This window comes from Pseudophryne corroboree, chromosome 3, assembly GCF_028390025.1.
Source record: "Pseudophryne corroboree isolate aPseCor3 chromosome 3, aPseCor3.hap2, whole genome shotgun sequence".
In the NCBI taxonomy this organism is placed as follows: domain Eukaryota; kingdom Metazoa; phylum Chordata; class Amphibia; order Anura; family Myobatrachidae; genus Pseudophryne; species Pseudophryne corroboree.
Window position 1 is genome coordinate 652913215 of NC_086446.1, and position 22711 is coordinate 652935925.

Sequence of the window (22711 nt, forward strand, 5' to 3'; positions counted from 1 at the left end):
ATTTTGAATTTGAACCTCTGTATGCAAGTGTTCAAAGATTTTAGATTTTAAAATCGGTCTCACCGAGCCGTCTGGCTTCGGTACCACAATAGTGTGGAATAATACCCCGTTCCCTGTTGCAGGAGGGGTACCTTGATTATCACCTGCTGGGAATACAGCTTGTGAATGGCTTCCAAAACTGCCTCCCTGTCAGCGGGAGACGTCGGTAAAACAGACTTTTGGAAACGGCGAGGGGAATACGTCTCGAATTCCAATTTGTACCCCTGAAATATTATCTGAAGGATCCAGGGGTCTACTTGCGAGTGAGCCCACTGCGCACTGAAATTCATTGAGAACGGGACCCCACCGTGCCTGAATTTGTAAAGCCCTAGCGTCATACTGAGGGCTTGGCAGCGGCGGAAAAGGGTTTCTGTTCCTTGGAACTGGCTGATCTCTGCAGCCATTTTCCTCTCCCTCTGTCACGAGCAGAAAAGAGGAACCCTTTTGTCCGCTTGCCAACCAGGACTGCGCCTGATAATACGGCGTCTTATTTTGAGAGGCGACCTGGGGTACATCCCCTCTTTTAAGGCAATACTTCCAAATGCCGTTTGGAATCCGCATCACCTGACCACTTTACTGGAATAATTGGACAACGCACTTATACTTGATGCCAGTCGGCAAATATTCCGCTGTGCATCCTGCATATATAGAAATGCATCTTTTAATTGCTCTATAAGCAATAATATACTGTCCTTATCTAGGATATCATATTTCCAGTCAGGGAATCAGACCACGCCAACCCAGCACTGCACATCCAGGCTGAGGCGATTGCTGGTCGCAGTATAACACCAGTATGTGTGTAAATACATTTTAGGATACGCTCCTGCTTTCTATCAGCAGGATCCTTAAGGGCGGCCATCTCAGGAGAGGGTAGAGCCCTTGTTTTTACAAGCGTGTGAGCGCTTTATCCACCCTAGGGGGTGTTTCCCAACGCACCCTAACCTCTGGCGGGAAAAGGTATACTGCCAATAACTTTTTAGAAAAATAAGAATTTACTTACCGATAATTCTATTTCTCATAGTCCGTAGTGGATGCTGGGACTCCGTCAGGACCATGGGGAATAGCGGGCTCCGCAGGAGACAGGGCACATCTAAATAAAGCTTTTAGGATCACATGGTGCGTACTGGCTCCTCCCCCTATGACCCTCCTCCAAGCCTCAGTTAGGTACTGTGCCCGGACGAGCGTACACAATAAGGAAGGATCTTGAATCCCGGGTAAGACTCATACCAGCCACACCAATCACACCGTACAACTTGTGATCTGAACCCAGTTAACAGTATGATAACAAAAAACGAAGTAGCCTCTGAAAAGATGGCTCACAACAATAGTAATAACCCGATCTTTGTAACAATAACTATGTACAAGTATTGCAGACAATCCGCACTTGGGATGGGCGCCCAGCATCCACTACGGACTATGAGAAATAGAATTATCGGTAAGTAAATTCTTATTTTCTCTAACGTCCTAGTGGATGCTGGGACTCCGTCAGGACCATGGGGATTATACCAAAGTTCCCAAACGGGCGGGAGAGTGCGGATGACTCTGCAGCACCGAATGAGAGAACTCCAGGTCCTCCTTAGCCAGAGTATCAAATTTGTAAAATTTTACAAACGTGTTCTCCCCTGACCACGTAGCTGCTCGGCAAAGTTGTAATGCCGAGACCCCTCGGGCAGCCGCCCAAGATGAGCCCACTTTCCTTGTGGAGTGGGCCTTTACAGATTTAGGCTGTGGCAGGCCTGCCACAGAATGTGCAAGTTGGATTGTGCTACAGATCCAACGTGCAATCGTCTGTTTAGACGCAGGAGCACCCATCTTGTTGGGTGCATACAATATAAACAACGAGTCAGATTTTCTGACTCCAGCTGTCCTTGAAATATATGTTTTTAATGCTCTGACAACGTCCAGTAACTTGGAGTCCTCCAAGTCGCTAGTAGCCGCAGGCACCACAATAGGCTGGTTCAAGTGAAAAGCCGAAACCACCTTAGGGAGAAAATGAGGACGTGTCCGCAGTTCTGCCCTGTCCGAATGGAAAATCAGATATGGGCTTTTGTACGATAAAGCCGCCAACTCTGAAACTCTCCTGGCTGAAGCCAGGGCCAATAGCATGGTTACCTTCCATGTAAGGTATTTTAAATCTACCGATTTTAGAGGCTCAAACCAATGAGATTTGAGAAAATTCAAAACTACGTTCAAATCCCACGGTGCCACTGGAGGCACTATTGGGGGTTGTATATGTAGTACACCTTTGACAAAAGTTTGTACTTCAGGCACTGATGCCAATTCCTTCTGGAAGAAGATTGATAAGGCCGAAATTTGAACTTTAATGGACCCCAATTTTAGGCCCATAAACAATCCTGCTTGCAGGAAATGTAAGAATCGACCCAATTGAAATTCTTCCGTTGGAGCCTTCTTGGCCTCACACCACGCAACATATTTTCGCCAAATGCGGTGATAATGTTGTACAGTCACTTCCTTTCTAGCCTTAATCAAGGTAGGAATAACTTCCTCTGGAATGCCCTTTTCTTTTAGAATCCGGCGTTCAACCGCCATGCCGTCAAACGCAGACGCGGTAAGTCTTGGAACATACAAGGTCCCTGCTGAAGCAGATCCCTTCTTAGAGGTAGAGGCCACGGATCCTCCGTGAGCATCTCTTGAAGTTCCGGATACCAAGTTCTTCTTGGCCAGTCCGGAGCCATCAGTATTGTTCTTACTCCTCTTTTCCGTATAATTCTCAGTACCTTTGGTATGAGAGGCAGAGGAGGGAACACATACACTGACTGGTACACCCACGGTGTTACCAGAGCGTCCACAGCTATTGCCTGAGGGTCTCTTGACCTGGCGCAATATCTGTCCAATTTTTTGTTGAGGCGAGACGCCATCATGTCCACCTTTGGTCTTTCCCAACGGTTCACAATCATGTGGAAGACTTCTGGATGAAGTCCCCACTCTCCCGGGTGAAGGTCGTGTCTGCTGAGGAAGTCTGCTTCCCAGTTGTCCACTCCCGGGATGAACACTGCTGACAGTGCTATGACATGATTCTCCGCCCAGCGCAGAATCCTTGCAGCTTCTGTCATTGCTCTTCTGCTTCTCGTGCCGCCTTGTCGGTTTACGTGGGCGACTGCCGTGATGTTGTCCGACTGGATCAACACCGGCTGACCCTGAAGCAGCGATTTTGCCAGGCTTAGAGCATTGTAGATCGCTCTTAGCTCCAGTATATTTATGTGAAGGGACGTCTCCAGGTTTGACCACACGCCCTGGAAGTTTCTTCCCTGTGTGACTGCTCCCCAGCCTCGTAGGCTGGCATCCGTAGTCACCTGGACCCAGTCCTGTATGCCGAATCTGCGGCCCTCTAACAGATGGGCACTCTGCAACCACCACAGGAGAGACAACCTTGTTCTTGGTGACAGTGTTATCCGCTGATGCATGTGCAGATGCGATCCGGACCATTTGTCCAGCAGATCCCACTGAAATGTCCGTGCATGGAATCTGCCGAATGGAATCGCTTCGTAAGAAGCCACCATCTTTCCCAGGACTCTTGTGCATTGATGTACTGACACAGTTCCTGGTTTTAGGAGGTTCCTGACAAGTTCGGATAACTCCCTTGCTTTCTCCTCCGGGAGAAACACCTTCTTCTGAACCGTGTCCAGAATCATTCCCAGGAACAGCAGACGAGTTGTCGGGGTCAATTGAGATTTTGGAAGATTCAGAATCCACCCGTGTTGCTGAAGCACTACCTGGGTTAGTGCTACGCCGACTTCCAGCTGTTCTCTGGACTTTGCCCTTATCAGGAGATCGTCCAAGTAAGGGATAATTAATACGCCTTTTCTTCGTAGAAGAACCATCATTTCGGTCATTACCTTGGTAAAGACCCGAGGGGCCGTGGACAAACCAAACGGCAGCGTTTGAAACTGATAATGACAGTCTTGTATCACGAACCTGAGATACCCTTGGTGTGAGGGGTAAATTGGGACATGCAGATAAGCATCTTTTATGTCCAGGGACACCATGAAGTCCCCTTCTTCCAGATTCGCTATCACTGCTCTGAGTGACTCCATCTTGAACTTGAATTTCTGTATGTACAGGTTCAAGGATTTCAGGTTTAGAATAGGTCTTACCGAACCGTCCGGCTTCGGTACCACAAATAGTGTGGAATAATACCCCTTTCCCTGTTGTAGGAGGGGTACCTTGACTATCACCTGCTGAGAATACAGCTTGTGAATGGCTTCCAAAACCGACGTCCTTTCTGAGGGAGACGTTGGTAAAGCAGACTTTAGGAACCGGCGAGGGGGAGACCTTTCGAACTCCAAAATGTAACCCTGAGATATTATCTGCAGGATCCATGGGTCCACTTGTGAGCGAGCCCACTGATTGCTGAAAATCTTGAGTCGACCCCCCACCGCTCCTGAGTCCGCTTGTAAAGCCCCAGCGTCATGCTGATGGCTTTGTAGAACCCGGGGCGGGCTTCTGGTCCTGGGCAGGGGCTGCTTGCTGCCCTCTCTTACCCTTTCCTCTGCCTCGCGGCACATAAGACTGTCCTTTTGGTCGCTTGTTTTTATAGGAGCGAAAGGACTGCGGCTGAAAAGACGGTGTCTTTTTCTGTTGGGAGGGGGTCTGAGGTAAAAAAGTGGATTTGCCGGCAGTTGCCGTGGCCACCAGGTCCGAAAGACCGACCCCAAAAAATTCCTCTCCTTTATATGGCAATACTTCCATATGCCTTTTGGAATCCGCATCACCTGACCACTGTCGCGTCCATAAACTTCTTCTGGCAGATATGGACATCGCGCTTACTCTTGATGCTAGAGTACAAATATCCCTCTGAGCATCTCGCATATAAAGAAAAGCATCCTTTAATTGCTCTAGAGTCAATAAAATACTGTCCCTATCCAGGGTATCAATATTTTCAGTCAGAGAATCCAACCACACTACCGCAGCACTGCACATCCAGGCTGAGGCTACTGCCGGTCGCAGTATAACACCAGTATGTGTGTATATACTCTTCAGTGTAGTTTCCAGCCTCCTATCTGCTGGATCCTTGAGGGCGGCCGTATCAGGAGACGGCAACGCCACTTGCTTTGATAAACGTGTGAGCGCCTTATCCACCCTAGGGGGTGTTTCCCAGCGCGCCCTAACCTCTGGTGGGAAAGGGTATAATGCCAATAACTTCTTGGAAATTAGCAGTTTTCTATCTGGGTTAACCCACGCTTCGTCACACACGTCATTCAATTCCTCTGATTCTGGAAAAGCTACAGGTAGTTTTTTTCACCCCCCACATAATACCCCTTTTTGAGGTACCAGCAGTATCAGAGATCTGCAAAGCCTCCTTCATTGCCGTGATCATATAACGTGTGGCCCTATTGGAAAATACGTTTGTTTCTTCACCGTCGACACTAGATTCATCTGTGTCGGTACCCGTGTCGACTGACTGAGGTAAGGGACGTTTTACAGCCCCTGACGGTGTCTGAGACGCCTGAGCCGGTACTAACTGGTTTTCCGGCCGTCTCATTTCGTCAACTGACTTTTGTAATGTGCTAACATTATCACGTAATTCCATAACTAAAGCCATCCATTCCGGTGTCGACTCCCTAGGGGGTGACATCACCATTACCGGCAATTGCTCTGCCTCCACACCAACATCGTCCTCATACATGTCGACACACACGTACCGACACACAGCAGCCACACAGGGAATGCTCTAATCGAAGACAGGACCCTCTTAGCCCTTTGGGGAGACAGAGGGAGAGTTTGCCAGCACACACCAAAAGCGCTATAAATGTATATAAACAACCCTAGAAGGTGTTGTTTTTGATATAAGCGCTTTTAATATATCAATATCGCCAAATTATGCCCCCCTTCTCTTTGTTACCCTGTTTCTGTAGTGCAGTGCAGGGGAGAGTCCTGGGAGCCTTCCTCACCAGCGGAGCTGAGCAGGAAAATGGCGCTGAGTGCTGAGGAGAATAAGCTCCGCCCCTTTTTCGGCGGGCTTTTCTCCCGTGTTTTAAGAAAACTGGCCTGGGTTAAATACATACATATAGCCTTAATGGCTATATGTGATGTATTTATTTTGCCACTAAAGGTATTTAATATTGCTGCCCAGGGCGCCCCCAGCAGCGCCCTGCACCCTCCGTGACTGAATCAGTGAGACGTGTAGCAACAATGGCGCACAACTGCAGTGCTGTGCGCTACCTTCATGAAGACTGAGGAGTCTTCTGCCGCCTGCTTTCCGGACCTCCGTCTTCAGCGTCTGTAAGGGGGATCGGCGGCGCGGCTCCGGGACGAACCCCAGGAGGACCTGTGTTCCGACTCCCTCTGGAGCTAAGTGTCCAGTAGCCTAAGACTCCAATCCATCCTGCACGCAGGTGAGTTGGAAATCTCTCCCCTAAGTCCCTCGATGCAGTGATCCTGTTGCCAGCAGGATTCACTGAGATTTAAACCTAAAAAAACTTTTTCTAAGCAGCTCTTTAGGAGAGCCACCTAGATTGCACCCTTCTCGGACGGGCACAAAAACCTAACTGAGGCTTGGAGGAGGGTCATAGGGGGAGGAGCCAGTACGCACCATGTGATCCTAAAAGCTTTATTTAGATGTGCCCTGTCTCCTGCGGAGTCCGCTATTCCCCATGGTCCTGACGGAGTCCCAGCATCCACTAGGACGTTAGAGAAATATCAATTGTTATCGGGGGGAAACCCACGCATCATCACACACCTCATTTTATTTCTCAGATTCAGGAAAACTACAGGAAGTTTTTCCTCACCAAACATAATACCCCTTTTTTTGGTGGTATTCATATTATCAGAAAAGTGTAAACTTTTTCCATTGCCTCAATCATGCAATGTGTGGCCCTATTGGAAATCACGGTTGTCTCTTCACCGTCGACACAGGAGTCAGTACCCCTGTCGGCGTCTGTATCTGAGGTAACGGGCGCTTTAGGGCCCCTGTATGAGACGTCTGGACATGCACAAGCTGAGTAGCCGGCTGTCTCATGTCAACCACTGTCTTTTATACAAAGCTGACACTGTCACGCAATTTCAACAGTACATCCACTCAGGTGTCGACCCCCTAGGGGGTGACAACACAATTTCAGACACTCTACTCCGTCTCCTCATCATTTTTCTCCTCATACATGTCGACACCAACGTACCGACACACAGCACACACACAGGGAATGCTCTGATAGAGGACAGGACCCCACTAGCCCTTTGGGGAGACAGAGGGAGAGTTTGCCAGCACACACCAGAGCGCTATATATATACAGGGATAACCTTATATAAGTGTTTTTCCCTTTATAGCTGCTGTATTGTTATATACTGCGCCTAATTTGTGCCCCCCTCTCTTTTTTAACCCCTTTCTGTAGTGTAGTGACTGCAGGGGAGAGCCAGGGAGCTTCCCTCCAACTGAGCTGTGAGGGAAAATGGCGCCAGTGTGCTGAGGAGATAGGCTCCGCCCCTTTCTCGGCGTCCTTATCATCCTTTTTCTGTATGTTTTGGCAGGGGTTAAATGCATCCATATAGCCCAGGAGTTATATGTGATGCATTTATTTTAGCCATATAAGGTTTTTTTATCGATTTATTGCGTCTCAGGGCGCTGCCCCCCCCAGCGCCCTGCACCCTCAGTGACCGGAGTGTGAAGTGTGCTGAGAGCAATGGCGCACAGCTGCGGTGCTGTGCGCTACCTTATCTGAAGACAGGATCGTCTTCTGCCGCCGATTTTTCCGGACCTCTTCGCTCTTCTGGCTCTGTAAGGGGGACGGCGGCGCGGCTCCGGTGACCCATCCAGGCTGAACCTGTGATCGTCCCTCTGGAGCTAATGTCCAGTAGCCTAAGAAGCCCAATCCACTCTGCACGCAGGTGAGTTCGCTTCTTCTCCCCTTAGTCCCTCGATGCAGTGAGCCTGTTGCCAGCAGGTCTCACTGAAAATAATAAACCTAAACTAAAACTTTCACAAAGAGCTCAGGAGAGCCCCTAGTGTGCACCCTTCTCGTCGGGCACAGAAATCTAACTGAGGCTTGGAGGAGGGTCATAGGGGGAGGAGCCAGTGCACACCAGGTGATCCTAAAGCTTTCTTTAGATGTGCCCAGTCTCCTGCGGAGCCGCTATTCCCCATGGTCCTTACGGAGTTCCCAGCATCCACTAGGACGTCAGAGAAAATTTGTTTGTTTGTTGTTGCCGATACGGACTGCCCACTGTACTTGAATAGTAACACGCCAGGACAAGGATATTACAATTCAGTGAAGAGCATTTGGACTCTTAAGCTACATACACACATTGGGATCCTGCCTAAAGGCGATTTTGACTTCGCAATTTCCCTTAAACTCCCCGGAGCCCAGAACCACCGATATGGACTATACACATGATGCAATTTTGGCTATGTACAATTTTTACTATACTAGAAGCTAGATTGTACACTTTCAAGTCAAAATTGACCTTCCTGCACAGTCTATTTTTACTTGCGATACCAACCCCGCATCGGCATCGCAAGCTGTATACAAACGGTGCGATATGTACTATAGTTTTCTACCGATATGGACTAAATAGTCCATATCAGTAGTTCAAATCGCACCGTGTGTATGTACCTTTACTTGCAATAGAGAAAAGTAATCCTTGCTATAGCAGATTTTACACAAGTAAAAATAATGTTCCGGATTTCCTTTTATTAGGGTTTTTGACAGATCATTTCTTATTGGCATATCCCATGCTCCACCTTGGATTAAAAGCTGCCCACACAAGCCAATCATGCCACTTGTTGAAGTCACTGACCAATTTAATCACACAACCTGGGTCCAACACGAACTGCTTGGGTCATCGCCCGTCATCTACAAACCTTATTAATAGCAAAGTGACAAATATAGACAGTGTAGATTTCTATCGTTTAGGACAATCAATTACAGCCCACATACGCTGCACTATTATTCCAACTGTGGATATATTGTGGCCTGTGGCCAGCATTACCAAGGTTAACACTCAGCAGTGAAGTTTTCAACTGATAAACTACTTCCCAGTAATTATCCAAAAAACGTTCGCTTACATAGCCTTTGAGCCCATCTTAAACACGCAAAACTTCAGGTGAATTTCTAATCTTTCAGCTGAAGAACAACTGCGTGCTCACAAAGCAGATACTTCTATGTCACAGTAAAATGAAGTTAAGAACCTTACACAAATCGCTTACTCACACATTTTGCTTTGCACTAAACATAATTTGAGGATAAACTGGAATATATATTATATATATATATATATATATATATATATACACATATCTCTTTATTCTTAGCAAATATAACAGATGTTAGCAACTATAAATCTGCAATATTGGAAAGACTTAGTACCTGATATAGCTAGTTTTCCTCTACAAGCCAGCCGTTGTTTCATTTCAGCATCTGATGACCTAGAAATGATGGAAACTGTACATTTATCAAAATATTTGTGTAGACAGAAAAGCTTGAAGACCAAGGGGCTGGTTATTCACTAAAAGAAAAGTAGAACATGCAATCTGCTAGTAAAGATGTAAACCTTCTTAAATAGACTAGAACATTATATATATATATATATATATATATATGTATAATTTTTTTTATTTTTTTTTATTTAATCATCTTTTTTTGTTTTTTTTTTGTTTTTTTTAAGTTATGCCTAGAACTGGAGACATTATATACTACAGTATCTCGCTCTATATAGGTTATGAGCGACCTGAAATTATTAGGACCAGTACCAGCTTGCCTGTTCCCCATATTCAGTCCATTCTGGAACAAGACAGACTATATTATCAGCATCCTTTATTTATATGACATCACAAGGGTTCGGCATTGTCTTACAAAGTACATAAGCATAAATAGTAAAAACAATACAGGAGGGGGAAACAAAAAACGCAAAAGACTTAAAAGCAGAAAACATTGCAGAACATGGAATACAAGCTATATAGACATTGTTTTGTATGCAGTCACAGTAGCTACATATGTAGCATTACATGTTGAGACTAAAGGTTTGGTACCAATGAGGACAGGGAAGTAGCACAAGAAGGAGGAGGGTCCTGCTCATGACCGCTTACAGTCTAAAGGAAGAAAGGCAGAAAGTGAGGGAAGAGCATGGAGAGGTGCGTTAGGGGTGAGAGAGTTCCAGCAATGGGGAGCAGCACAGGTGAAATCTTGGAGGCGGGAGTGGGAGGAGAGACAGAAGAAACTGCAGTAATTGGCTGAGTGAAGAGAGTGGCTGCTAGTGTGGAGGTAGAGGAGGTCAGAAATGTAGGGGGGAGTAGGATTGGGGGGGGGGGGGGGGGGGCGGGAGTGCTTTATAGGTGAGTGTTAGGAGTTTAAATTGGATTCTGAAGGGAAAGAGGAGCCAGTGAAGGTAGGAGCAGAAGCAGTTGGTTTAAAGAGGAAGATGAGCCAAGCAGAAACATTAAGGACAGATAGGAGTGGAGAAAGGTGGAAGCTTTAGGAGGACAGAGAAGAGGAGGTTACAGTAATCCTGTCTAGAGATAACCAATGACTGGATGAGGGTCTTGGTTTCCTCTAGGATGAGAAACAGTGGAAGCAACAAGACTGGGATTGGGACTGAATGTGTGGTTTGAAAGAAAGAGCGTAGTCAAGGATAACTCCAAGACAGCAGACTGGCAGGACAGATAAGATAGGGAGATTGTTGATGAACAGAAAAGCTGATAGAGGAGAGCGCACTCACGAGGGAAGATGATCCAGTCAGTATTAGATACTGAATGCCACAATTGAGAAAGTGCTGTAGCATCAATGAGGAAATAAGAGAGACAAACACAAAAGTCAGGACAGAGGGGAAGAGAGGTACATGAGTGTGGTCCGGAGCCAGATTAAAGCCCCGCACACACGGGGGGAGATGTGTGCTGAGCGATCTAGCACAGACCACTCAGCACAACATCTCTCCACCCCGATCAGCACACAGTGCGATGTGTGATGTGTGAGAGGGGGGGGGGGGGGGGGCTCAGTTCACAGAGCAGTGATGTATACTAGATTTGGCATGCATACCAAATCTACAGTCAGCGATAGCGACACGCGGGCAGTGTATTGCTATGGGCATACACGCAGAGTGATCCGTGCTTAATTTGTAAGCAATCTAGTCAGATTGCTTGCAAATTAAGGACGGATCTCTTCGTGTGTACCCCCCTTAAGACCCCATGGGGCTTTAGGCAACATAGTGGTTTGGGGCCCCAATCTCATCTTATCTGACCATGCCAAAATGCCTTTCCCATTGAATTTTATAAAACATACACCTCTAAATGCATTTAATAGTTATATTTCCCCCAGACATTAAAATTACAGCTCCTACAGAGATCTTATATCACAACAAAAGCCCATAAAATTACTAGCATCATAAACTACACATTTAATAAAGAGCAACACATAACATTAGTACCATCACTATCCCGCTGTATTAAATAAAAAAATCCATTCACTGGACTTCACGTAACATTAACAAATCCATTAGTTGGTGCTTTTCTTGATGCAATTAGAAATACGTGTGTGGATTTTGTGTGCCGTGTAGTTATACTGTATATGTAATGCCCCCTCCTGCATGGTCCGCCACCCAGCTTCAATATAAAATGATCAGACGGATTCTCATCCTGCGCAACTAGGTCTGTCCCATTTCCCTAGCAGTGGAAGGCTAAGAAAGGACAGCCCTTGCACTAATCTATAGAACTACACAGGAAAACAAGAAAATGCATATGCACACTAAAGTACTAATCCGTGCTAATTAGAATAATTATAAATAAACTCTGCAATCTAAGCAAAATTTAAGTTCTTAGCATAATTTTGGCCCATAAATATGGGCCCACCAACTGCAACAAGGTAACCTCATCTGGTGGTTCCCCAACACTAAGGTTCAGGTCCAGGGCACAGGACCTCCTAATCAGCACAGGCCAACTGCCCCAAGGAATCACACATTAAATCAGACATTAAAGTGGTACTGCTACATAAGTAAGAAGCAGAACCAATGGTTAAGAGTGTGACATTGGTGAGAAGTATTCTATAGATAGATACAATTTAAGGTCAATGAATTCTTACTATGCAGTAAGCACAGAGGACAATGCAACACTAAAAGCTAGGTACACACTATACAATTATTGGGCCAATTTGCCAATAATTGTGTTCTCAGCCAAATTTACTGTATAGTGTGTACGAAGGATCGTTTCAGCGTTTTGCGGATAATTCAGGAAAGCCTTGCCCACAGACACAAGCGATCGAATATGCGATCTGTCGTCCCAAACCAAAAATCTCGGACACAATCACCAGATATCGAGCAGCTTCCCATATTTCTTTTGTTTTCCTGTCACTATAGGGGGAATCCAGTTGCAGGCGGGCGGGGTTTTGGTATTCAATTACAACTCAGACAATTGGGTTGCATCCTTTTTCTCACATCTCCAGAGGACGTCTGATTTTTCCTTAAATCGTTTGTTTAAGGAAAATCATTGGGACTAGCTCTGGGACTCTGGCGGCACCCACCATGAGGACTAATTAAGCAATTTGAAGTTTCCAATTAGCTTAGTTAGTAATTACTCACCTTCCGAAGCGGGGCCTTCTTCATCCAGCACCAGAAGCTAGTCCTCTGCAGCAGCAAATATGTGAGGTCATCCTCCTTGTGGACGAAACGTTAAAAAATAAAAATAAAAATCTGTTTGTCTGTAGCTCAGATATTGGTGGCTACAATTTTCAGAAAAATCATACGATTGTTGGGACAACCAGAAAAAAAAACCTGACCGTGTGTACCTAGCTTAACAAGCATAATTCCCACACATTATTATCTGAGACTACATGAGGAATAACAGGATAATGAGATTTCTGGTAAGAACTTACCGTTGTTAAATCTCTTTCTGCAAGGTACACTAGGCTCCACAAGGATTAATGTACTAAAGCAGTTCCTTACGGGCGGGGACGCACTGTAGCGGGCACAAGAACCCGGCGTCCAAAGGAAGCATCCTGGGAGGCGGAAGTATCGAAGGCATAGAACCTTATGAACCTGTTCACTGAGGACCACGTGGCCGCCTTGCACAATTGTTCAAGGGTCGCACCACGGTGGGCCGCCCAAGGAGGTCCAATCGACCGAGTAGAATGGGCTTTGATGGTAGCAGGAGCTGGACGACCAGCCTGCACATAAGCATGTGCAATCACCATTCTAATCCATCTGGCCAGGGTCTGCTTGGAAGCAGGCCAGCCAAGTTTGTGAAAACCAAACAGTACAAACAGAGAATCAGATTTCCTAATGGAGGATGTTCTCTTCACATAGATACAGAGAGCCCGTACCACATCCAAAGACCGCTCTTTGGAAGACAATTCAGGAGAATTAAAGACCACAACCACAATCTCCTGGTTAAGGTGGAAGGAAGACACCACCTTAGGTAAATAACCCGGTCGAGTTCAAAGAACCGCCCGGTAACAATGAAAAATCAGATGGGGGGGAGAGAGAGAGGGGGGAGACTTACAGGATAAGGCACCCAAGTCCAAGTCCCGTCTAGCTGAAGCAAAAGCCAGCAAAAACAGCACCTTAAGAGAAAGCCACTTAGGTCAGCAGAGACAGGAGGCTCAAACGGAGACTCTTGCAAGGCTCCAGAAAACCGACAGATCCCAAGGGGCCACAAGTGGTACATAAGGAGGCTGAATCCGCAACACGCCCTGAGTGAATGTATGAACATCAGGTACGGCAGCAATCTTTCTCTGAAACCAAACAGACAAGGCAAAAAATAAGAATTTACTTACCGATAATTCTATTTCTCGTAGTCCGTAGTGGATGTGGGGACTCCGTCAGGACCATGGGGATTAGCGGCTCCGCAGGAGACAGGGCACAAAAGTAAAAGCTTTAGGACTAGGTGGTGTGCACTGGCTCCTCCCCCTATGACCCTCCTCCAAGCCTCAGTTAGGATACTGTGCCCGGACGAGCGTACACAATAAGGAAAGATTTTGAATCCCGGGTAAGACTCATACCAGCCACACCAATCACACTGTACAACTTGTGATCTGAACCCAGTTAACAGCATGATAACAGAGGAGCCTCTGAAAAGATGGCTCACTACAATAATAACCCGATTTTTGTAACAATAACTATGTTCAAGTATTGCAGACAATCCGCACTTGGGATGGGCGCCCAGCATCCACTACGGACTACGAGAAGTAGAATTATCGGTAAGTAAATTCTTATTTTCTCTGACGTCCTAAGTGGATGCTGGGGACTCCGTCAGGACCATGGGGATTATACCAAAGCTCCCAAACGGGCGGGAGAGTGCGGATGACTCTGCAGCACCGAATGAGAGAACTCCAGGTCCTCCTCAGCCAGGGTATCAAATTTGTAGAATTTAGCAAACGTGTTTGCCCCTGACCAAGTAGCAGCTAGGCAAAGTTGTAAAGCCGAGACCCCTCGGGCAGCCGCCCAAGATGAGCCCACCTTCCTTGTGGAATGGGCATTTACAGATTTTGGCTGTGGCAGGCCTGCCACAGAATGTGCAAGCTGAATTGTACTACAAATCCAACGAGCAATCGTCTGCTTAGAAGCAGGAGCACCCAGCTTGTTGGGTGCATACAGGATAAACAGCGAGTCAGTTTTCCAGACTCCAGCCGTCCTGGAAATATATATTTTCAGGGCCCTGACAACATCTAGCAACTTGGAGTCCTCCAAGTCCCTAGTAGCCGCAGGCACCACAATAGGTTGGTTCAGGTGAAACGCTGACACCACCTTAGGGAGAAACTGGGGACGAGTCCGCAGTTCTGCCCTGTCCGAATGGAAAATCAGATATGGGCTTTTGTGAGAAAAAGCCGCCAATTCTGACACTCGCCTGGCCGAGGCCAGGGCCAACAGCATGGTCACTTTCCATGTGAGATATTTCAAATCCACAGATTTGAGCGGTTCAAACCAATGTGATTTGAGGAATCCCAGAACTACGTTGAGATCCCACGGTGCCACTGGAGGCACAAAAGGGGGTTGTATATGCAGTACTCCCTTGACGAATGTCTGGACTTCAGGAACTGAAGCCAATTCTTTCTGGAAGAAAATCGACAGGGCCGAAATTTGAACCTTAATGGACCCCAATTTGAGGCCCATAGACACTCCTGTTTGCAGGAAATGCAGGAATCGACCGAGTTGAAATTCCTCCGTGGGGGCCTTCCTGGCCTCACACCACGCAACATTTTCGCCAAATGCGGTGATAATGTTGTACGGTCACCTCCTTCCTGGCTTTGACCAGGGTAGGTATGACCTCTTCCGGAATGCCTTTTTCCCTTAGGATCCGGCGTTCAACCGCCATGCCGTCAAACGCAGCCGCGGTAAGTCTTGGAACAGACAGGGTCCTTGCTGAAGCAAGTCCCTTCTTAACGGCAGAGGCCATGGGTCCTCTGTGAGCATCTCTTGAAGTTCCGGGTACCAAGTCCTCCTTGGCCAATCCGGAGCCACGAGTATAGTTCTTACTCCTCTCCGTCTTATAATTCTCAGTACCTTGGGTATGAGAGGAAGAGGAGGGAACACATACACTGACTGGTACACCCACGGTGTTACCAGAGCGTCCACAGCTATTGCCTGAGGGTCCCTTGACCTGGCGCAATACCTGTCCAGTTTTTTGTTGAGGCGGGACGCCATCATGTCCACCTTTGGTTTTTCCCAATGGTTCACAATCATGTGGAAGACTTCCGTGTGAAGTCCCCACTCTCCCGGGTGGAGGTCGTGCCTGCTGAGGAAGTCTGCTTCCCAGTTGTCCACTCCCGGAATGAACACTGCTGACAGTGCTATCACATGATTTTCCGCCCAGCGAAGAATCCTTGCAGCTTCTGCCATTGCCCTCCTGCTTCTTGTGCCGCCCTGTCTGTTTACGTGGGCGACTGCCGTGATGTTGTCCGACTGGATCAGCACCGGCTGACCTTGAAGCAGAGGTCTTGCTAGGCATAGAGCATTGTAAATTGCCCTTAGCTCCAGTATATTTATGTGGAGAGAAGTCTCTAGACTTGACCACGTTCCCTGGAAATTTCTTCCCTGTGTGACTGCTCCCCAGCCTCTCAGGCTGGCATCCGTGGTCACCAGGATCCAATCCTGAATGCCGAATCTGCGGCCCTCTAGTAGATGAGCACTCTGCAGCCACCACAGAAGAGACACCCTTGTCCTCGGAGACAGGGTTATCCGCTGATGCATCTGAAGATGCGATCCGGACCATTTGTCCAGCAGATCCCACTGAAAAGTTCTTGCGTGAAATCTGCCGAATGGAATCGCTTCGTAAGAAGCCACCATTTTTCCCAGGACCCTTGTGCAATGATGCACTGACACTTTTCCTGGTTTTAGGAGGTTCCTGACTAGCTCGGATAACTCCCTGGCTTTCTCCTCCGGGAGAAACACCTTTTTCTGGACTGTGTCCAGAATCATCCCTAGGAACAGCAGACGTGTCGTCGGGATCAGCTGCGATTTTGGAATATTTAGAATCCACCCGTGCTGTTGTAGCAGTACCCGAGGTAGTGCTACTCCGACCTCCAACTGTTCCCTGGACTTTGCCCTTATCAGGAGATCGTCCAAGTAAGGGATAATTAAGACGCCTTTTCTTCGAAGAAGAATCATCATTTCGGCCATTACCTTGGTAAAGACCCGGGGTGCCGTGGACAATCCAAACGGCAGCGTCTGAAACTGATAATGACAGTTCTGTACTACGAACCTGAGGTACCCTTGGTGAGAAGGGCAAATTGGGACATGAAGGTAAGCATCCTTGATGTCCAGGGACACCATATAGTCCCCTTCTTCCAGGTTCGCTATCACTGCTCTGAGTGACTCCATCTTGAATTTGAACCTTTGTATGTAAGTGTTCAAAGATTTCAGATTTAGAATAGGTCTCACCGAGCCGTCTGGCTTCGGTACCACAAATAGTGTGGAATAATACCCCTTTCCCTGTTGTAGGAGGGGTACTTTGATTATCACCTGCTGGGAATACAGCTTGTGAATTGCTTCCAATACTGCCTCCCTGTCGGAGGGAGACGTTGGTAAAGCAGACTTCAGGAACCTGCGAGGGGGAGACGTCTCGAATTCCAATCTGTACCCCTGGGATACTACCTGTAGGATCCAGGGGTCCACTTGCGAGTGAGCCCACTGCGCGCTGAAACTCTTGAGACGACCCCCCACCGCACCTGAGTCCGCTTGTAAGGCCCCAGCGTCATGCTGAGGACTTGGCAGAAGCGGTGGAGGGCTTCTGTTCCTGGGAAGAGGCTGTCTGCTGCAGTCTTTTTCCCTTTCCTCTACCCCGGGGCAGATATGACTGGCCTTTTGCCCGCTTGCCCTTATGGGGACGAAAGGACTGAGGCTGAAAAGACGGTGTCTTTTTCTGCTGAGAGGTGAGTTGGGGTAAAAAGGTGGATTTTCCAGCTGTTGCCGTGGCCACCAGGTCCGAAAGACCGACCCCAAATAACTCCTCCCCTTTATACGGCAATACTTCCATATGCCGTTTGGAATCCGCATCACCTGACCACTGTCGTGTCCATAAACATCTTCTGGCAGAAATGGACATCGCACTTACTCTTGATGCCAGGGTGCAAATATCCCTCTGTGCATCACGCATATATAGAAACGCATCTTTTAAACGCTCTATAGTCAATAAAATACTGTCCCTGTCCAGGGTATCAATATTTTCAGTCAGGGACTCCGACCACGCCACCCCAGCGCTGCACATCCAGGCTGAGGCAATCGCTGGTCGCAGTATAACACCAGTATGTGTGTATATACTTTTTAGGACATTTTCCAGCTTCCTATCAACTGGCTCCTTGAGGGCGGCCGTATCAGGAGACGGTAACGCCACTTGTTTTGATAAGCGTGTGAGTGCCTTATCCACCCTAGGGGGTGTTTCCCAACGCGCCGTAACTTCTGGCGGGAAAGGGTATAATGCCAATAATTTCTTAGATATCAGCAATTTTTTTTATCGGGGGAGACCCACGCATCATCACACACCTCATTTAATTCTTCTGATTCAGGAAAAACTACGGGTAGTTTTTTCACACCCCACATAATACCCTTTTTTGTGGTACTTGTAGTATCAGAAATATGCAAAGCCTCCTTCATTGCCGTGATCATGTAACGTGTGGCCCTACTGGAAAATACGTTTGTTTCTTCACCGTCGACACTGGAGTCAGTGTCCGTGTCTGTGTCGACCGACTGAGGTAATGGGCGCTTTAGAGCCCCTGACGATGTTTGAGACGCCTGGACAGGCACTAACTGACTTGCCGGCTGTCTCATGTCGTCAACAGTTTTTTGTAAAGTGCTGACACTATCACGTAATTCCTTAAATAAGACCATCCAGTCAGGTGTCGACTCCCTAGGGGGTGACATCACTAATACAGGCAATTGCTCCGCCTCCACACCATTTTCCTCCTCATACATGTCGACACACGCGTACCGACACACAGCACACACACAGGGAATGCTCTGATAGAGGACAGGACCCCACTAGCCCTTTGGGGAGACAGAGGGAGAGTTTGCCAGCACACACCAGAGCGCTATATATGTATAGGGACAACCTTATAAATAAGTGTTTCTCCCTTATAGCTGCTATATATATTTTTATATGCCAAATTAGTGCCCCCCCTCTCTTTTTTACCCTGTTTCTGTAGTGCAGGACTGCAGGGGAGAGTCAGGGAGACGTCCTTCCAGCGGAGCTGTGAGGGAAAATGGCGCTTGTGTACTGAGGAGATAGGCTCCACCCCCTTCACGGCGGCCTTTCTCCCGCTTTTTATGAGGTAAAATGGCAGGGGTTAAATACATCCATATAGCCCAGGAGCTATATGTGATGTATTTTTTACCATAAATAGTGTTTTCATTGCGTCTCCGGGCGCCCCCCCCCCAGCGCCCTGCACCCTCAGTGACCGGAGTGTGAAGTGTGCTGAGAGCAATGGCGCACAGCTGCAGTGCTGTGCGCTACCTTTCTTGAAGACAAGATGCCTTCTGCCGCCGATTTCTGGACCTCTTCACTCTTCTGGCTCTGTAAGGGGGCCGGCGGCGCGGCTCCGGGACCCATCCATGGCTGGGCCTGTGATCGTCCCTCTGGAGCTAATGTCCAGTAGCCAAGAAGCCCAATCCACTCTGCACGCAGGTGAGTTCGCTTCTTCTCCCCTTAGTCCCTCGATGCAGTGAGCCTGTTGCCAGCAGGACTCACTGAAAATAAAAAAACCTAAGTCTATACTTTTATTCTAAGCAGCTCAGGAGAGCTACCTAGATTGCACCCTTCTCGGCCGGGCACAAAAACCTAACTGAGGCTTGGAGGAGGGTCATAGGGGGAGGAGCCAGTGCACACCACCTAGTCCTAAAGCTTTTACTTTTGTGCCCTGTCTCCTGCGGAGCCGCTAATCCCCATGGTCCTGACGGAGTCCCCAGCATCCACTTAGGACGTCAGAGAAATGTGAACCTTGAGGGAGGCCAGACGAAGGCCTAAGTCCAGGCCCTGTTGTAGGAAGGCCAACAGTTTGGCCGTGCTAAACTTGAGAACGTCATGATTGTGAGACGCAAACAAAGTAAAGTAAGCATTCCAGACCCTATGGTAAATCTGAGCAGAAGCCGGTTTACGGGCCTTCAATATAGTTTGAACGACCGCCTCAGAAAAACCCTTGGCCCTCAGTACGGAAGCTCCAAGAGCCATGCCGTCAAAGCCAGACGGGCCAAGTCCTGGTAAACACAAGGGCCATGAACGAGGAGAGGCCCTGCAGATCGGAGAACCAGTGCCGCCTAGGCCACGCTGGAGCTACCAGAAGTAGGTTTCCTCCTACTTGCTTGAACTTCCGTATTACTCTGGGCAGGAGTGACACTGGAGGGAACACATAAAGTTCCATGGGATTGACAGAGCATCCACGAACGCTGCTTGAGGATCCCTTGTCCTTGCTCCGAAGACCGGAACCTTGTGATTGTGTCGAGACGCCATTAGGTCCACATCTGGAAGGCCCCACTTGTCCACGAGAAGTTGATACACATCTGGATGGAGGCTCCATTTTCCGGCGTGCACGTCCTGACGACTGAGAAAGTCCGCTTCCCAGTTTAGGACCCCCGGTATGAACACTGCGGCTATGGCCGGCAGATGGCGTTCTGCCCACTGAAGAATCCGTGATACTTCCCTCATTGCCATGCGGCTTCGAGTGCCGCCTTGATGATTGATGTACGCCACCGTGGTGGCGTTGTTCCTATTGTACTTCAACAGGTCTGTTCTGTATTAAATGCTCGGCCATTGTCAACGCATTGAACACTGCCCGCAGTTCCAGAATATTTATCAGGAGTAGAGTTTACTAGTTGGTCCACAGACCCTGAAGAGAGAGTGTTGTGCCAACACCGCGCCCCAACCTCTCAGACTGGCATCCGTCGTCAGCGGGACCCAGTTGGATATCCAGAAGGGACGGCCCCTGCTCAATCAATGGTCCTGAAGCCACCAGCTCAGTGACAGGCGGACCTCCGGAGACAAGGAGATCATGTGAGATCTGATCCGATAAGGCAGGCCATCCCACTTGGTCAGAATTAACTTCTGCAGAGGGAGAGAATGGAATTGAGCATACTCCACCATGTCGAAAGCCGACACCATGAGACCTAGCACTTGCATTGCCGAATGTATCGACACTTGCGAACGAGATAGGAAGCATCCTTGGGAGAGGAATCAGCAGCAGAAAGAAAGAAGTAATAATGCCACTGTATAGGTCATTGGTACGACCTCATCTAGAATACTGTGTTCAATTCTGGAGGCCATATCTTCAAAAGGATATTAATACATTAGAAACTGTACAAAGAAGGGCAACTAAAATGGTGCATGGCCTACATCACAAAACATACCCAGAAAGACTAAGAAATCTCAATATGTATAGTTTGGAGCAGAGAAGGGAAAGGGGGGACATGATAGAAACTTTCAAATATATCAAGGGTTTTAACAAAGTCCAGGAGGGAAACATTCTCCAAATGAAGAGAAGCAATAGGACACGAGGACATGCACTGAGACTGGAGGGGGGGGGGTTCAGGGGAAATTTGCGGAAAAATTACTTCACAGAAAGGGTAGTGACAAGTGGAATAGCCTCCCATCAGAGGTGGTAGAGGCTAAGACAGTAGAGCAATTTAAACATGCATGGGATAGACATAAGGATATCCTTACAAATAAATAAGGATCAAATAAGGTTAGAGATAAAAATAATGTTAAAAAAAAAAAAAAAAAGTGGCAGACTAGATGGGCCAAGTGGTTCTTATCTGCCGTCAAATTCTATGTTTCTATATCGAATCCTGTCCTGAAGCTTCAGGACTTTCTCCTGAAACAAGAACAACCGTTGGTTGTGAGTGTCCAATAACGCCCCCAGGTGTACCATGCCGAGCAGGAACCAGGGAGGATTTCTTCCAGCTGATCAACCACCCGTGGACTTTCATGAACTGGACCGTCAGATCTAGAAGACAGAGGAGAAGCTCTGGGGAATTTGCCAGGATCAACAAATCGTCCAAGTACGGTAGAATCATGACCCCTTGACGGCGGAGTGTAGCCGTCATGACCGCCATTACTTTGGTGAACACTTGGGGAGCCGTTGTCAAACCAAAGGGTAACGCTAAAATTGGTAATTACGGTTGCCCACCGCAAACCTCCGGTACTGCTGAGACACTGCAATAGGAATATGCAGGTAGGCATCCTGTATGTCCAGGGAGACCATATAGTCCCCAGGCTCCAAGGCAAGAACAATAGAGCGCAGAATTTCCATAAGAAACTTGGAGACCCGCACATACTTGTTCATGGACTTCAGATTGAGAATGGGCCATGAGGACCCATTCGGTTTCGGGACTAGGAACAGCGGTGAATAGTACCCCTTGCCTCTCTGAGCCAGAGGCACCTGTACTACCACTCCTGTGGTCAGGAGGGAATGTACCACCGAATGCAGAGTGTTTGCCTTTGCCGGGTCCAGAGGAACATCTGTTAGGCAAAATTGATGAAGGGGACGATTCTTGAAGGATACGGCGTAACCTCGAGTGACGACTTCCCTTACTCAGGCATCGGAAGTTGTCTTCAACCATTCCTGGGCAAAATCTAGAAGTTGGCCCCCCACCCTGGGATCCCCCAGAGGGAGGCCCGCCCCGTCATGCGGCAGGCTTGTCAGTTTTGGAAGCAGGCTGACGGGCAGCCCAGGCTCACTTCGGTCTGGGCTTGGCAGGTCTGGAAGCACGAGCTTGCTTTGGGTACGCCTGACCTTTTGCTTTACCTGGAGGACGAAAGGGCCGAGAGAAAGTACGTTTAGCCTTCTGCGTGGAAGGAGCCGTACTAGGTAGGCAAGCCGTTTTAGCAGTAGCCAGACCAGCCACAATCTTATTGAGGTCTTCTACAAAGAGAATGTTTCCCTTGAAAGGAAGCACCTCCAGGGTTTTCTTGGAATCCATATCAAACGACCAGGATCTCAACCAAAGGATACATCTGGCCAAGACGGACGTAGTAGCAACCTTGGCCGCCAGCACCCCGGTATTGGAGGCCGCCTCCTTAAGGTACAGAGAAGCCGTGGCAATATACGAGACATTTTCGAGCATGCTCAGATGCGTTGAAAGGCAGTTCCACCTCTAGCTCCTGAGCCCATGCCTCAACTGCTTCAGCAGCCCAAGTTGCTGCAGTGGTTGGCCTATGCACAGCCCCCATTAGGGTGTAAATCGCTTTCAAACAACCCTTTACAGGTCTATCCATCGGTTCCTTCAGAGAGGCGACGGTAGTCACTGGCAG

General features: G+C 48.0%; 1 protein-coding gene across 1 annotated transcript in view; it reads right to left on the bottom strand.

Annotated features, from left to right (window-relative positions):
- The window catches only part of RTKN2 (rhotekin 2), a 414584-nt gene that overhangs the window by 283699 nt on the left and 108174 nt on the right, over positions 1 to 22711 (bottom strand). Inside the window, exon 3 of the mRNA XM_063961816.1 lies at positions 9360 to 9418. Within this exon, the coding sequence (XP_063817886.1) occupies positions 9360 to 9418 (59 nt within the window). The remainder of the gene's footprint in view (positions 1 to 9359; positions 9419 to 22711) is intronic.